Source organism: Rhinoraja longicauda, chromosome 6 (genome assembly GCF_053455715.1).
Source record: "Rhinoraja longicauda isolate Sanriku21f chromosome 6, sRhiLon1.1, whole genome shotgun sequence".
In the NCBI taxonomy this organism is placed as follows: Eukaryota; Metazoa; Chordata; class Chondrichthyes; order Rajiformes; family Arhynchobatidae; genus Rhinoraja; species Rhinoraja longicauda.
In genome coordinates, this window is record NC_135958.1 from 78,275,556 (window position 1) to 78,292,606 (window position 17,051).

Consider the following 17,051-nt stretch of genomic DNA (forward strand, 5'->3'; position numbering starts at 1 on the left):
AGATGCTGGTGTACATCGAAGGTAGACACAAAATGCTGGAGTAACTCAGCGGGACAGGCAGCATCTCGGGAGAGACGGAATGGGTGACGTTTCGGGTTGAGACCCTTCTTCAGACTGATGTCAGGGGAGGGGGCGGAAACACAAGGCAGTGGAGGCCAATTCACTGGATGTTTTCAAGCGAGCATTAGATTTAGCTCTTGAGGCTGTGTGAATCAAGGGATATGGGGAAAAAGCAGGAACGGGCTACAGATATTGGATTGTCAGCCATGATCATATTGAATGGCGGTGCTGGCTCGAAGGGCTGAATGGCCTACTCCTGCACCTAGTGTCGTTGTTTCTATGTCTCTATTAATGCTGTCCATGCCCCCCTTCCATCAGGGTTATGAAACATTGTGAACAGTATTTCACGCACGACCCGATCATGTCTGGCTGTCGGCCAAGTAACCCATGGATCACGGATGACACAACACTTTGGGATCTCACCGCTCCAATGTAAGTGTCTTGTGCTCGGCAACGCGACCAAAGCTTTCCTTTAACTGCAGATGCTGGTACAAATCGAAGGTATTTATTCACAAATTGCTGGAGTAACTCAGCAGGTCAGGCAGCATCTCAGGAGAGAAGGAATGGGTGACGTTTCGGGTCGAGACCCTTCTTCAGACTGATGTCAGGGGGGCGGGACAAAGGAAGGATATAGGTGGAGACAGGAAGATAGAGGGAGAACTGGGAAGGGGGAGGGGAAGAGAGGGACAGAGGAACTATCTAAAGTTGGAGAAGTCGACGTTCATACCACTGGGCTGCAAACTGCCCAGGCGAAATATGAGGTGCTGTTCCTCCAATTTCCGGTGGGCCTCACTATGGCACTGGAGGAGGCCCATGACAGAAAGGTCAGACTGGGAGTGGGAGGGGGAGTTGAAGTGCTCGGCCACCGGGAGATCAGTTTGGTCAATGCGGACCAAGCGCAGGTGTTCAACGAAGCGATCGCCGAGCCTGCGCTTGGTTTCGCCGATGTAAATAAGTTGACATCTAGAGCAGCGGATGCAATAGGTGAGGTTGGAGGAGGTGCAGGTGAACCTTTGTCTCACCTGGAAAGACTGTTTGGGTCCTTGGATGGAGTTGAGGGGGAGGTAAAGGGACAGGTGTTGCACCTCGTGCGGTTGCAGGGGAAAGTGCCCGGGGTTTAGATCGACCCACAATGCTGGAGTAACTCTCCGGAGAGAAGGAGTGGGTGACGTTTCGGGTCGAGACCCTTCCTCAGACTGACGTCAGGGAAGAGGGAGATACATAGATAAGGACGTGCAAGGTGTGAAAACAGGACAAAGGAAATGGAGATCAAGGACAATGTAGAAGAGATCGTTGTTAGCTGGGAGCAAGTAACAACAAAGCAAACAGAGATAAAATACAGGCGGAGACAGTCAGACTGGTCGGAAAACAGGAAAGGGGGGAGGGATGGAGAGAGAGGGAAAGCAAGGGTTACTTGAAGTTAGAGAAGTCAATGTTGATACCGCTGGGATGTAAGCTGCCCAAGTGAAATATGAGGTGCTGTTCCTCCAATTTGCGCTGGGCCTCACTCTAACAAAGGAGGAGGCCCAGGACAGAGAGGTCAGTGTGGGAATGGGAGAGGGAGTTAAAGTGTTGAGGAACCGGGAGATCGGGTAGGTTTAGGCGGACTGGGCGGAGGTGTTCAGCGAAGCGATCGCCCAGCCTGCGCTTGGCCTCGCCTTCCTTTAGTTTGAGGTCAGCTAGGGATGGGGCCTCTGGCCCAGAGGCAAGTGCCATGCTCTGCAGCCTGATCACCAGCCTGTCCTTGGTCACTGCAGGGTGGACAACCCCACCAAGCTGCGGGTGGAACGCTGGATGTTCAGCTTTGTCGAGCTGATGAGAGATCCCATGGGATGCCTGAACTTCGAGCTCTTCCTGAAGAAGGAATTCAGTGGTATGTGTGTCCTAAGCTCACAGGTGACAGGAGCAGAATGATGCCATTCGGCCCATCGAGTCTACTCCCCCATTCAATCATAGCTGACCTATCTCTCCTTCTTAACCCCATTCTCCTGCCTTCTCCCCATAACCTCTGACACCCATACTAATCAATAATCTATCTACCTCGGCCTTAAAAATGTCCATTGACTTGGCCCCCACGGTCTTCTGTGGCGATGGATTCCACAGATTCACCACCCCCTGACTACAGTTATCTGTGCAGCCAGCCCAGATATCTGTAGGAGGGCGAGGCTGTAGGATGCGGGACGACTAATGTGTGGCTTGAAGTGTGGACTGGTGGAGTGCCTTTGGAGACTGTGATAGAACAGGTGGTGCAGCGATGGGCTGAATGGCCTGGCTCTGCTCTGTGCTTCTTTACGGGACCTCTCTGAATTGACCAATGCCGCCATACGGGCCACAAAAGCCTAAACCATGGAGTTTAAAGATCACACCTTGTGGACAGCAAGTATCTCAAATCTCCTGACTTCTGTGAGGACAAATTTCTATTTACCAAACTACTGATTTTGTCTGAGCTGCTAATTTGTTATGATATAGAGTCATAGAATGAAACAGGTTGGAAACAGGCCCTTCGGCCCAACTTGCCCACACCGACTAACATGCTGTCCCAGCTACACTAGTCCCACCTGCCTGCGTTTGGTCCATATCCCTCCAAACCTGTCCTATCCATGTACCTGTCTAACTGTTTCTTAAACATTGGGATAGTCCCAGCCTCAACTACCTCCGCTGGCAGCTTGTTCCATACACCCACCACCCTCTGTGTGGAAAAGTTACCCCTCAGATTCCTGTTAAATCTTTTCCCCTGCACCTTGAATCTATTCAAGATTCCCCTACTCTGGGCGAGAGATTCTGTGCATCTACGCGATCTATTCCTCTCAAGATTTTATACACCTCAATAAGATCACCCCCTCATCCTCCTGCGCTCCAAGGAATAGAGACCCAGCCTACTCAACCTCTTCCGATAGCTCACACCCTCTAGTCCTGGCAACATCCTCGTAAATTTTCTCTGAACCCTTTCAAGTTTGACAGTATCTTTCCGATAACATGGTGCCAGAACCGAACACAGTATTCTAAACGCGGTCTCACCAACGTCTTATACAACTGCAACGTGACCTCCCGACCGCGTGCAGCAGTGAACTGATGGTCTTTTTACCTCGTAGTGGAAAACCTGGCTTTCTGGAAAGCTTGTGAAGAATTAAAATATGGAGAACAGTCGAAGGTCAAGGAGAGAGCAGAGGAGGTTTACAAGTAAGTTGGTGTGATGCATCCTTAACACTATAGATGGTGCCTCTGATTAGCTGGATGTCCCAATTCGACCCGTATTAAAAAAAACACCAACCAAAGTTTGCTGGGGAGAGAACCGCCTGTACCTTTTGAGAAGGCTCCGCTCCTTCAACATCTGCAGTGAGATGCTGCAGATGTTCTACCAATCGGTGGTAGCCAGTGCCATCTTCTTGGCTGCTGGGGCAGCAGGGCGAAGGCTGCGGAAGCCAACAGGATCAACAAACTCATCGGGAAGGCCGGCTCCGTCCTGGGGGCGGAGTTGGATTCATGGGAGGTGGTCTTTTTTTTTTTTAATCAAAAATATTTATTCAAATATTAAAATAATATATACAATACAATAAAACCAAAACAGAACCCACCAGCAGAATACTATACAAACAAATATACCAATTGAAACTATTATACAATTATATTACAATCCCCATCCAGGATACATCCAATCCCCCGCGGTGCCCAGCGGTCCCGGAAATCCCCCAGGGTGCCCGTGGACAGCGCGTAGCCCCTCTCCAACACCACCCGGGCACGGATGTAACCCCGGAAAAGGGGCAGGCAGCTGGCTCGGGCAGGGCCCTCTTCCGCCTGGCGCCGTGAGTCGCGGATGGCCAGCTTGGCCAGGCCCAGGGGCAACCCAACCAGGACATCTTCGGCCCTACCCTCTCCCCTACACACAGGGTGTCCAAAGATGAGGATGGTGGGTGAAAAGTGCAGCCAAAAAGCAAGGAGCAGCCCCTTTAGATATTGGAACAAGGGCTGCAACCTCACACACTCCATGTACACGTGGTACACAGACTCATCCAAACTGCAAAAGTGGCAGGCGGCTGGCGAGTCTGTGAACCGCGCGAGGAACAGGTTGCAGGGGACTCCTCGGTGCAATACCCTCCACCTCAGGTCCCCGATGGAGAGGGGTGGAAGGTGGTCTTGGAGGGGAGGGCGCTCCTCAAACTGTGGAGCGTCCCGGACAATACAACTCACCCCCTCCGTGACACACCGGTCAACCTGAGGAGCACCTTCAGCAACAGACTGGTCCCACCAAGATGCAGCACAGAACGCCACAGGAGATCCTTCTTCCCTGTGGCGATCAAACTGTACAACTCCTCCCCCTTCTGTCGTGGGGTAGACTGACTCCACCCCTCCCCCCCCCCCCCCCAATCTTTGCACATGCCCCAATCCATTCCACTCGTCACTTTAGCTTCATGTTTCATATATTTTGTGTTTTTGTTGTGTTTTTGTTGACTATTGGCAGATCAATTTCCCTCCTGGGATAAATAAAGTCCTATCGTATCGTACCCTTTGACGGCCAAGGGTTTGGTGGGAGTTGCGTTGTGGGGAAGGGGGAAGGAGGGGGCCGTGGTTGCGGTTGGGATGTTCCAGGGTTAACTGAAGGTGCAGCGGAACAAATGGCGGGGCGATGAAGTGCAGGTTGGACAAGAGGGCGGTCACGGTGGCGCAGTGGTAGAGTTGCTGCCTTACAGCGAATGCAGCGCCAGAGACCCGGGTTCGATCCCGACTATGGGCGCCGTCTGTACGGAGTTTGTACATTCTCCCCGTGACCTGCGTGGGTTTACTCCGAGATCTTCGGTTTCCTCCCACACTCCAAAGACGTACAGGTTTGTAGGTTAATTTTTGTTGGTATAAATGTAAAAATTGTCCCTAGTGGGTGGACGTAGGATAGTGTTAATGTGCGGGGATCGCTGGTCGGTGCGGACCCGGTGGGCCGAGGGGCCTGTTTCCGCGCTGTATCTCTAAACTAAACTGAACTAAAGGTCAGGGTGGGAGGATTGCAGAGATATTGTTTGGTTGGGGGCTGTGGGAAGGATCACAGGCCTCAGTTATGCGAGGAAAAGGACGTGGATCTACGGATGGGCGGTACGGTGGTGGACCCAGTCGATCAGCTGTCTCACTGCTCCAGCAACCCAGGATGGATCCTGACCTCGGGCGCTGTCTGTGTGGAGTTTGCAGGATCTCCCTCTTTGACCGGGTTTAATCCCACATCCCAAAGACCTGCTGTCGGGTGGAACTGCAGACGCTGGTTTGTACCGAAGACAGGCACAAAGAGCTGGAGTAACTCAGCGGGACAGGCAGCATCTCTGGAGAGAAGGAATGGGTGACGTTTCGGAGACCCTTCTTCAGACTGATGTCAGGGGAGGGGGCGGGTGTCCCTGAAGAAGGGTCTCGACCCCGAAACGTCACCCATTCCTTCTCTCCACAGATGCTGCCTGTCCCGCTGAGTTACTCCAGCTTTTTGTGTCAATCCAAAGACTTGCTGGTTTGGCAGGTTAATTGGCCTCTGTAAATTCACTCTGGCATGTCAGGAGTGGATGAGAAACTGGGATAACATAGAACTAGTGTGAATTTGGTGACCGATGGTTGGCATGGTGAATTCAGGGCCTGTTCCTTTGCTGTATCACTAAACTAAACAAAGTTGTAGGATGTTCAATCAGGGCTTGTGTGCCTGCAGAATAAATTAGTCATTTGAGTTCCCTACCCTCAACGAAATCCATAAGGCCCAAGTTGTTTTTCCATGGTATGTTTTTGGCAAGTGGTTGTCAGGGTTGATCAGCCGCCTTTTAATCACAATTACAATCGTACTTTATTAGCCAAGTATGTTTTGCAACATATGAGGAACTTCGTTTGCCATACACTCATAACAATAAAAAGCAACAGGACACACAAAATACATTTTAACATGAACATCCACCACAGTGACTCCTCCACATTCCCCACTGTGGTGGAAGGCGAAACAAAAGTCCAATCTCTCCCCTTCTTTGTCCCCCAGCGGTCGGGGGCCTCGAACCTTCCGTTGAGGGGACGATCTTGACGCCCGTGGCCGGCGGGGTGCCTTCCTGGTCGGGGCGATCCAGCTCCTGCCTCTGGGGGAGGGGAGGGATCTCAGAGCCCCCATGTGCCGGGAGATCTACCCCGGGTCGGGACTGTCGAACCTCGTGCGGCTTTTGGAGTTCCACTAGTCTGACTGACCCCTCTTCCTCTCCACATTGAATCCAGGACCTTCCTGATCCAGGGAGCACGGCGTTGGATCAATATCGATGGGCGGACGATGGAGATCACCGTGAAGGGTCTGCAGCACCCACATCGCTACGTGCTCGACGCTGCCCAGAACCACATCTACATGCTGATGAAAAAGGTCATCCTGTGCTGTTTTTACTGCCTTTCAGTCCCACCCAGTCCCACCTTCACTCATTGTCCTTCAGTGCCTGGTTTGGGCAAGGAGAGTGTGGGATCAGTGTCATTTTTGTTTCCTCCTCACACACTAAACTTGGGAGTAACGTGGCAAGGCTAATGGACCGGGAAACAAAAGTTAATAGCTAGTCGGAAGGAGCTGTAGATACTGGTTTACACCGAAGATGGACACCAAATGCCTGGGCTTGGTCCGTATCCCTCCAAACCTGTCCTGTCCATGTACCTGTCTAACTGTGTCTAAAGTGTGCCTGACGTTTAATTCCTCTCTGAAATGATCCAGTCCCGATCTGAAACATCATCCAGCTATATTCTCCAGAGATGCTGCCTGGCCCGCAGAGTTGCTCCAGCAACCTTTTGTCTATTTATGGTATAAACCAGCATCTGCAGTTCCTGTGGGGGAAAGAAAAAGCAGGTGATGGTTTAAACCGAAGATAGACACAAAAAGCTGGAGTAACTCAGCGGGACGGGCAGCATCTCTGGAGAGAAGGAATGGGTGATGTTCTCAAAGGGTCTCGACCCGAAACGTCACCCATCCGCAGAGATGCTGCCTGTCCCACTGAGTTACTCCAGCATTTTGTGTCTATGTGCAGTTCTTCCCTATTGCAGCAAGTCATTTGTTTGGCTCAGCATCACCCCCTTGAGGGCATTCAGGGAAGGACAGTTAATGGAAAGGAAGGAATCGAAGGTAGACACAAAGTGCTGGAGTAACTCAGCGGGACGGGCAGCATCTCTGGGGAGATAGAATGGGTGACGTTTCGGCTCGAGACCGTTCTTCAGACTGATGTCAGGGGAGTGTGCGTTGCATAGATAAGGAAGTGTAAGGTGTGAAAACAGGACAAGGGGAATGGAGTTCAAGGACAATGTCGAACAGATCGTTGTTAGTTGGGAGGAGGTTGACGGTGACTTTGCCTGGGACGCTGGAATAAAACTCCTAATCCCGGCCCCAGCTTTGGCAAGCGTCCATTCCTTGTTTCTCACCACCACCCCTCTTTCTTGATCACCCCGGCAGGACTCGTACCCACGTTTCTTGAGATCCCCCATTTACAAGGAGATGCAAAATGCGGCACTGGTTCCCGAAGAGACGAAGCAAAAGAGGTCAGTGTTGCATTGGCCTCCTCTCTTCAGTTGGTCGGGGAGAGGTGAGGGCCAGGGGTTGCCAACTATCTCACTCCCAAATACGGGACAAGGCGACGTCACCGCCCCGCGCCCCACGTGACCTCACCCAGCCAGCGGCCACATGCTCCCGCTCCACCAATGGCGGCCGCCCGGGTCGGGAGGCGGGTTGGTATGCAACGTCCGCTAGGCGAACACACTCCGTTAGCCTAAGCTGTCCCGGGCCTAACACGGGACAAGGGCAGTCCCGTAGGGGACAAACCAATTTAGCCCAAAATACAGGATGTCACGGCTGATACACTGAGTTACTCCAGCACTCTGTGTCCATGTTCTCCAGAGACGCTGCCTGACCCGCTGAGTTACTCCAGCACTCTGTGTCCATGTTCTCCAGAGACGCTGCCTGACCCGCTGAGTTACACCAGCACTCTGTGTCCATGTTCTCCAGAGACGCTGCCTGACCCGCTGAGTTACTCCAGCACTCTGTGTCCATGTTCTCCAGAGACGCTGCCTGACCCGCTGAGTTACTCCAGCACTCTGTGTCCATGTTCTCCAGAGACGCTGCCTGACCCGCTGAGTTACTCCAGCACTCTGTGTCCATGTTCTCCAGAGACGCTGCCTGACCCGCTGAGTTACTCCAGCACTCTGTGTCCATGTTCTCCAGAGACGCTGCCTGACCCGCTGAGTTACTCCAGTGTCTGATTTGGGATCGTGCTTTGCATCAGATTGGGGGTGGATTTCCTGAGCAGAGGCTCGTTGGGGGTTGGGGGTAGTGGTGTGGAAGGGGATGGGGGGGGGGGGTCTGACGTCGGTGGGATTGATGGCCAGGCCTTGCCTGGGCTCCGCGGGTTGCACGGCATCCTCTCGGCCTCTCAGCGTGCCCTTTGTCTTTTTGCAGCCACTTCCCCTTCATGCGGCGGCCGAGACGCTCGAGCCCCAGCCCTGTGATCCTGCGGCAGCTCGAGGAGGAGGCCAGGGCCGCCGCCGCCACCGCCGGGGCCTCCAAGGTGGCCGACATCACGCAGGTGATGAGCAAATTAGAACGTAGGCAGGAGCCCCTCAAACCTGAGGCACAGTAGCCACCCCCAGCTGCACCAGGCTGGCCGGGCTGGGCCGGCGGGCGCTCTCCAACTGCGGAGCGCGGGGGGGGCGGGGAGTAGTCAACAATTACATCCAGTCTTTTCAGGGCGAGCAACGCACAAAGTGCCGGAGGAACTCGGCGAGTCAGGCAGCATCTCTGGAGGGAATGGACAGGCGACGTTTCGGATTGAAAGATAAGTAACGATGAAAAAGGAAACCCTCCACAGAGGGCAGTGGAGGCCAAATCACTGGATGGATTAAAGAGAGAGTTAGAGAGAGCTCTAGGGGCTAGTGGAATCAAGGGATATGGGGAGAAGGCAGGCACGGGTTACTGATTGTGGATGATCAGCCATGATCACGATGAATGGCGGTGGTGGCTCGAAGGGCCGAATGGCCCCCTCCTGCACCTATTTTCTATGTTTCTATGGATTGATTGGAAAACTGGAGAAGAAGAAACTATAGGTTTAAGGTGAGGGGGAAAAGATTTAATAGGAATCTGAGGGGTAACATTTTCCACAAAGAGGGTGGTGGGTGTATGGAACAAGCTGCCAGAGGAGGTAGTCGAGGCTGGGATTATCCCAACGTTTAAGAAGCAGTTGGACAGGTTAATGGATAGGACAGGTTTGGAGGATATGGCGGGCAGGTGGGACTAGTGTAGATGAGACATGTTGGCCGGTGTGAGCAAGTTGGGCTGTTCCATGCCTGTTCCATGCTGTGCCACTCTATGACTCTAAGAGGGACGCTGCCTGCCCCCCTGTGTTACTCCAGTGAGTTGTTTAGTGTGTTTTTAGCTCGGGATTGTGGCATCTGCAGTCTCTGGTGTCTGTTTTCAGTGAGATTGGGGCACTCTTGTGCGCGCAGAGCGGAGGTGGATGACCGTTACAATCGATGTAAAGCCCACTGAACCCAGAATCAAATCTTAGTTTGGCCTAGCAAGATGCGCAGTGTACACATAGGAATCAGGTACAGGCAAGTTCGAAAACACATCTGCCATCTGTGGAATCCATTAATATAATCGTACGTGACTGTAATAAACTGATATTGAGGTAGCCAGGGTGTTATTTACAGTGTGACACGGGTTGTTTAGGAGCGGTGTACGAGGTGACACACTGTCTCATACCCAGTGGTATGAATATTGATTTCTCTAACTTCAAGTAGCCCCGGCATTCCCTCTCTCTCCATCCCTCCCCCACCCAAGTCACACCAGCTTCTCGTTTTCACCCAACAACCACCCAACAATGGCCTGTTTCCTTTATCATCGTTTACTTTTTTTGCATATCTTTCATTCATTGTTCTTTATCTCTCCACATCGCCGCCTATATCTCTCGTTTCCATTTCCCCTGTCGAGTCTGAAGAAGGGTCCCGACCCGAAACGTCACCCATTCCTTCTCTCCACAGATGCTGCCTGTCCCGCTGAGATACTCCAGCATTTTGTACCGATATGAGGTGACAGAGGTAGTTTTATAGATATTATATATATTATATATATATATATACAGTGACACATGGATAATTAAGGGACTTTATTTAATATGGGTGCTAGGAAGCTGAACACAGTTACACACAGTGGGGAAGCCACATGTAGAATCACACACAGTTAGTTAGGGAGCTATTAATAAGGCAACTCACAGGTAGTTCAGCAGCATAATATCAGGTAACACCGAGGTAGTTTGGGAACTATATAATAAAGTGAAATATATACAGGGAGACGGGGAGAATTTATAAGGTAACACTCAGGTAGTCGGGGATTGATATATAAGGCGCACAAGTAATTAGAGAATTATATATAAAATACGCAGGCAATAGGCAATAGACAATAGGTGCAGGAGTAGGCCATTCGGCCCTTCGAGCCAGCACTGCCATTTACTGTGATCATGGCTGATCATCCACAATCAGTACCCCATTCCTGCCTTCTCCCCATATCCCTTGACTCTGCTATCTTTAAGAGGTCTATCTAACACTCGCTTGAAAGCATCCAGAGAATCGGCCTCCATTGCCTTCTGAGGTATAAAATTCCACAGATAATTCCACAGGCAGCAGGGCTCGTTGTGTGGGGCCAGGTACAGAGGAGTAATGTGTAGGAAGGAACTGCAGATGTTGGTTTAAACTGAAGATAGACACAAAAAGCTGGAGAAACTCAGCGGGACAGGCAGCATCTCTGGAGAGAAGGAATGGGTGACGTTTCGGGTCTGAAGATGTTTTCTTGACCCATGCCTTCTCTCCAGAGATGCTGCCTGTCCCGCTGAGTTACTCTAGCTTTTTGTGTCTATCTACAGTGGAGTAATTGTGGATTCAGGGAACAAACTGCAGGCACAACACGCTCCAGCAGTTCACCTGCAGTGTCCGATGTTGAAATGTGTTCTTGCCATTATTATTTCTAAAGTTTAAGGAAGATGTTAGTTCAGTTCAGTTCGGTCCTGTTTAGTTTGTCACGTGCTGAGGTACAGTGAAAAGCTTTTGTTACATGCTATCCAATCAGCAGAAAGACAATATATGATTACAACTGAGCCAAAGAATGGGTCGACCGGGCTTATATTCACTGGAATTTAGAAGGATGAGAGGGGATCTTACAGAAACATATATATTTTTTAAGGGATTGGATAGGCTAGATGCAGGAAAAATGTTCCCAGTGTTGGGGAAGTCCAGAACCAGTGCTCACAGTTTATGAATAAGGGGTCGGCCATTTAGCACTGAGATGAGGCAAAACCTTTTCACCCAGAGAGTTGTGAATCTGTGGAAGTCTCTGCCACAGAAGGCAGTGGAGGCCAATTCACTGGGTATTTTCGAGAGAGAGTTAGATGTAACTCTTAGGGCTAACGGAATCAAGGGATATGGGGAAAAAGCAGGAACGGGGTACTGATTCCGGATGATCAGCCATGATCATATTAAATGGTGGTGCTGGCTCGAAGGGCCGAATGGCCTACTCCTGCACCTATTTTCTATGTTTCTATGTTCTAATTACAGTGTATAGATACATGATAAGGGGATAGCGTTTTTGTGCAAAGCAAAGCCAGCAAAGTCCGATCAAGGATAGTCCGAGGGTCACCAATGAGGAAGGTAGTAGGTCAGGACTGTTGGGCACTGATGTTGAGCACTGGCACCTTTGCGAAGGTGCAGCTTGCTTTCCGTGAGTGCGCTGCTGACTCGGGGCTGTGAGATGCAACTGCGTCCCACTTCACATGGCTCCAGGGCTGACTGCAGTGAAGCCGGACGCAGAGGAGTGCAGGGACTGCATTTCCACACAGAGGGTGGTGGGTGTGAGGAGGTAGTTGAGGCTGGGACCATCCCAACGTTTAAGAAACAGTTAGACAGGTACATGGATAGGACAGATTTGGAGCGATAGGGACCAAATGCGGGCAGGTGGGACTAGTGTAGCTGGGACATGTTGGCCGGTGTGGGCAAGTTGGGCCGAAGGGCCTGTTTCCACACTGTACCACTCTATGCCTCTAATGGGGGGGGGGGGGGGGGGTGGAATTTGCCACCTTGGTTCTGGAAACATCATCTCCAGCTCTCCCATCTCAAACCTTTTTCAACGGTACAGCCGGCCGCTCATTATAGCGTCTGTACGGTTGCCAACTGTCCCGTATTAGCCGGGACATCCCGTATTTTGGGCTAAATTGGTTTGTCCCGTACGGGACCGCCCTTGTCCCGTATTAGGCCCGGACTCTGTAAGTAGGAAAAAAACTGCAGATGCTGTTTAAAATCTGTGCCTACCTTCCGGAGGTCAGAACAGTGTAGGCCCGGAGGCCTGGGCACCGCCTGCCGGAGGTTGCATAGCAACCCGCCTCTCGGCCCGGGCGGCCGCCATTGGTGGAGCGCAAGCACATGGCCGCTGGCTGGGTGAGGTCATGCGGGGCGCGGGGCGGTGACGTCACCTTGTCCCGTATTTGGGAGTGCTATGGTTGGCACCCCTACCTCCACAGCCTTCTGTGGCAAAGAATTTTACAGATTCATCGCCCTCTGACTAAAGAAATTCCTCCTCATCTCCTTCCTAAAAGAACGTCCTTTAATTCTGAGGCTATGACCTCTAGTCCTAGACTCTCCCACCAGCGGAAACATCCTCTCCACATCCACTCTGTCCAAGCCTTTCACTATTCTGTACATTTCAATGAGGTCCCCCCTCATTCTTCTGAACTCCAGCGAGTACAGGCCCAATGCGGACAAACGCTGCCATGGTCACTTCACATCGCACAGGCTGTACATCTTATGTGTTCGAAGACGGAAATGCCACCAAGCCGTCGTCCTGTGAGGTGGTCGGTGGGTTCTCAGCCAGTGTGCTTGGTCACTCTCTCCAGCTACTGTTCATTTAATGAATAAAGTGGTGTCAGTCATTGCACATCTGCTTGGTGTCTTTCTGTTGCATCTGGTTGCATGTTGCCATCTCGTGCCGAGCGCCGGGCTCTCTCCGGATGTGGTGTTGTGTGTTGCCAATGTAAATCTCCAGTTGTGTCCTCGTTCTCATGCATCCTTCACACATAGGGTTGCCAACTGTCCCATATTAGGACCGCCCTTGTCCCGTATTAGGCGTGGGGGACGCTGTAGGCCCGGACACTGTAGGTCCGGACAGTGTAGGCCCAGGGGGGACGCTGTAGGCACGGATACCGTAGGCCCAGAGGCCGCTGTAGTCACGGACACAGTAGGCCCGGGGGCCGCTGTAGGCCCGCACAGTGGAGGCCCAGGTGCCACCTAACGGAGGTTGTGTAGCAACCCGCCTCCCGGCTCGGGCGGCCGCCATTGGTGGAGCGGAAGCATGTGGCCGCTGGCTGGGTGAGGTCATGTGGGGCGCGGGGCAGTGATGTCACCTTTTGTGCCTTATTTGGGAGTGAGAAAGTTGGCAACCCTATTCACACATCAGGTCATGGTCACCGTCAAACTCATCGAGCGTCTGCATTACGAATGGATGACAGGTTGGGGCTTGAACCTCACACCGTTCCCTGCACGCATCCTCCCACTGCTTGTCTCGGCCCACCCTCAGAATGTCCAACAGTTCACCACCGTAACAAACCTCCCACTGTAGAGGCAGCTTGTTATTGGGGCCTGAGTAACAAGCACCTTGTTAGTTGATGTGTGGAGTAACTTGATCACCATGGTCATGAGGTCATAAGTGATAGGAGCAGAATTAGGCCATTCGGCCCATCAAGTCTACTCCGCCATTCAATCATGGCTGATCTATCTCTCCCTCCCAACCCCATTCTCCTGCCTTCTCCCCATAACCTCTGACACCCGTACTAATCAAGAATCTGTCTATCTCTGCCTTAAATATATCCACTGACTTTGCCTCCATAGCCTCCTGTGGCAAAGAATTCCACAGATTCACTGCCCTCTAACTAAAGAAGTTCCTATAAGAAAATAACTGCAGATGCTGGTACAAATCAAAGGTATTTATTCACAAAATGCTGGAGTAACTCAGCAGGTCAGGCAGCATCTCAGGAGAGAAGGAATGGGTGACGTTTCGGGTCGAGACCCTTCTTCAGACTGATGTCAGGGGGGCGGGACAAAGGAAGATAGAGGGAGATCAGGGAAGGAGGAGGGGAAGAGAGGGACAGAGGAACTATCTAAAGTTGGAGAAGTCGATGTTCATACCACTGGGCTGCAAGCTGCCCAGGCGAAATATGAGGTGCTGTTCCTCCAATTTCCGGTGGGCTCACTATGGCACTGGAGGAGGCCCATGACAGAAAGGTCAGACTGGGAATGGGAGGGGGAGTTGAAGTACTCGGCCACCGGGAGATCAGTTTGGCCAATGCGGACCGAGCGCAGGTGTTGAGCGAAGCGATCGTCGAGCCTGCGCTTGGTTTCGCCGATGTAAATAAGTTGACATCTAGAGCAGCGGATGCAATAGATGAGGTTGGAGGAGGTGCAGGTAAACCTTTGTCTCACCTGGAAAGACTGTTTGGGTCCTTGGATGGAGTTGAGGGGGGAGGTAAAGGGACAGGTGTTGCATCTCGTGCGGTTGCAGGGGGAAGTGGCCGGGGATGGGGTTGTTTGGGTAGGAAGGGACGAGTGGACCAGGGAGTTATGGAGAGAATGGTCTCTGCGGAACGCAGAGAGGGGAGGGGATGGGAAGATATGGCCAGTGGTGGGGTCCCGTTGTAGGTGACGGAAATGTTGGCGGAAGATTTGTTGGATCCGCTGGCTGGTGGGGTGGAAGGTGAGAACGAGGGGGATTCTGTCCTTGTTGCGAGTGGGGGAGGGGGAGCAAGAGCAGAGCTGCGGGATGTAGAAGAGACCCTAGTGAGAGCCTCATCTATAATGGAGGAGGGGAAGCCCCGTTTCCTGAAGAATGAGGACATCTCGGAAGCCCTAGTGTGAAACACCTCATCCTGGGCGCAGATGCGTCGCAGACGGAGGAATTGGGAGTAGGGGATAGACTTTTTGCATGGGACCGGGTGGGAAGAAGTGTAGTCCAGATAGCTGTGCGAGTCAGTGGGTTTGTAGTAAATGTCCGTCACTAGTCTGTCTCCTGTGATGGAGATGGTGAGGTCCAGAAACGGGAGGGAGATGCCGGAGATAGTCCAGGTATATTTAAGGGCAGGATGGAAATTGGAAGTGAAGTGTATGAAGTCAGTGAGTTCTGCATGGGTGCAAGAGGTAGCACCAATGCAGTCGTCAATGTAGCGGAGGTAGAGTTCGGGGATGGGGCCTGTGTACGCCCGGAACAGGGATTGTTCGACGTACCCGACAAAGAGGCAGGCGTAGCTAGGGCCCATGCGAGTGCCCATAGCTACGCCTCTGGTTTGGAGGAAGTGGGAGGAGTCAAAAGAGAAGTTGTTGAGGGTAAGAACCAGCTCTGCTAGGCGGAGGAGAGTGTTGGTCGATGGGGATTGGCTGGTTCTACGGTCGAGGAAGAAACGGAGGGCTTCGAGACCATCCTTGTGGGGGATGGAAGTGTAGAGTGATTGGACATCCATGGTGAAGATGAAGGAGTGGGGGCCTGGGAACCGGAAGTTATCCAGGAGATGGAGAGCGTGTGAGGTGTCTTGGACGTAGGTGGGGAGGGATTTAACCAGGGGGGATAGGATGGAGTCGAGGTAGGTAGAGATAAGTTCGGTGGGACATGAGCAGGCAGAGACAATGGGTCTGCCGGGACGGTTCTGTTTATGGATTTTGGGTAGGAGGTAGAATCGGGCCGTGCGGGGCTGGGGAACTATGAGATTGGAGGCACTGGGGGGTAGATCGCCGGAAATGGTGAGGTCGGTGATGGTGCTAATGATAAAGGTCTGGTGTTTATCGGTGGGGTCATGGTCCAGGGATAGGTAGGAAGAGGTGTCTGAGAGTTGTCGTCTGGCCTCGGTCCGGTAGAGGTCAGCACGCCAGACTACCACAGCCCCTCCCTTGTCAGCGGGTTTACTGATTAAGTCCGGGTTGTTGCGGAGTGAGTGGAGGGCTGCATGTTCAGGAGGGGAGAGGTTAGAGTTAGTCAGGGGAGTGGAGAATTTGAGGCGGTTAATGTCACGACGGCAGTTGGAGATGAAAAGTTCAAAGACGGAGATGAAAATAAGTTCCTCCTCATCTCCTTCCTAAATGAACGTCCTTTGATTCTGAGGCTTTGATCTCTGGTCCTAGACTCTCCCACCAGTGGAAACATCCTCTCCACATCTGCTCTGAACAGGCCCCTCATTCCTCTAAACTCCAGCCAGCCCCCAGCGACCATGGGAGGTGTGGCTGAACCATTCCATTCAATGTCCCCGATGTTTCAGCACACAGTTGGTCTTTGGTCCTTGCGACCCATTTCCTACATCCTTCAACAGGGCAGTTTGAGCGGTCACGGTGGCGCAGCGGTAGAGTTGCTGCCTTACAGCGAATGCAGCGACGGAGACCCGGGTTCGATCCCAACCACTGGTGCTGTCTGTACGGAGTTTGTACGTTCTCCCCGTCACCCGCGTGGGTTTCCTCCGAGATCTGCAGTTTCCTCCCACACTCCAAGGACGCGCAGGTTGGTAGGTTAATTGGCTTGGTAAATGTAAAAATTGTCCCGAGTGTGTGTAGGATAGTGTTAATGTGCGGGGATCGCTGGTCGGCGCGGACCCGGTGGGCCGAAAGGGCCTGTTTCCGCCTTGTATCTCTAAACTAAACTAAATAAATTCTGCAGAAATTATATTCTGCGAACATCTGATAAACAAACAGCAAGTTCTTCAGAGGTAGCAAAGGATTTTCTTTCCTCTTTAGTTTTTCTCAAGAAGAAGAAAGATGCCGCTCGGCCCATTGAATCCCATCAGTCTGCTGGCCCTCAGACTGATCCTGCCAATCCCTTCTTTCTCTCGGCATCTTTCTCAGTCTTAAGGAAAAATAAAAAGGGAAAAATCCTTTGGGACTTCTGAAGAACTTCCTGTTTGCTTTTAGAAGTTCACGGAATATAATATTTGCGGAAGGGACTGGTGCAGCGGTAG

General features: G+C 52.0%; 1 protein-coding gene across 3 annotated transcripts in view; it reads left to right on the top strand.

Annotated features, from left to right (window-relative positions):
• Positions 1–17,051, top strand: part of LOC144594636 (regulator of G-protein signaling 9-like) — a 59,135-nt gene that overhangs the window by 33,532 nt on the left and 8,552 nt on the right. For all 3 annotated transcript variants that reach the window (XM_078401411.1, XM_078401410.1, XM_078401408.1), the window contains 6 exons: positions 379–492; positions 1,818–1,933; positions 3,153–3,240; positions 6,280–6,418; positions 7,484–7,569; positions 8,483–8,609. In XM_078401411.1, coding sequence (XP_078257537.1) covers positions 379–492; positions 1,818–1,933; positions 3,153–3,240; positions 6,280–6,418; positions 7,484–7,569; positions 8,483–8,609 — 670 coding nt within the window. The remainder of the gene's footprint in view (positions 1–378; positions 493–1,817; positions 1,934–3,152; positions 3,241–6,279; positions 6,419–7,483; positions 7,570–8,482; positions 8,610–17,051) is intronic.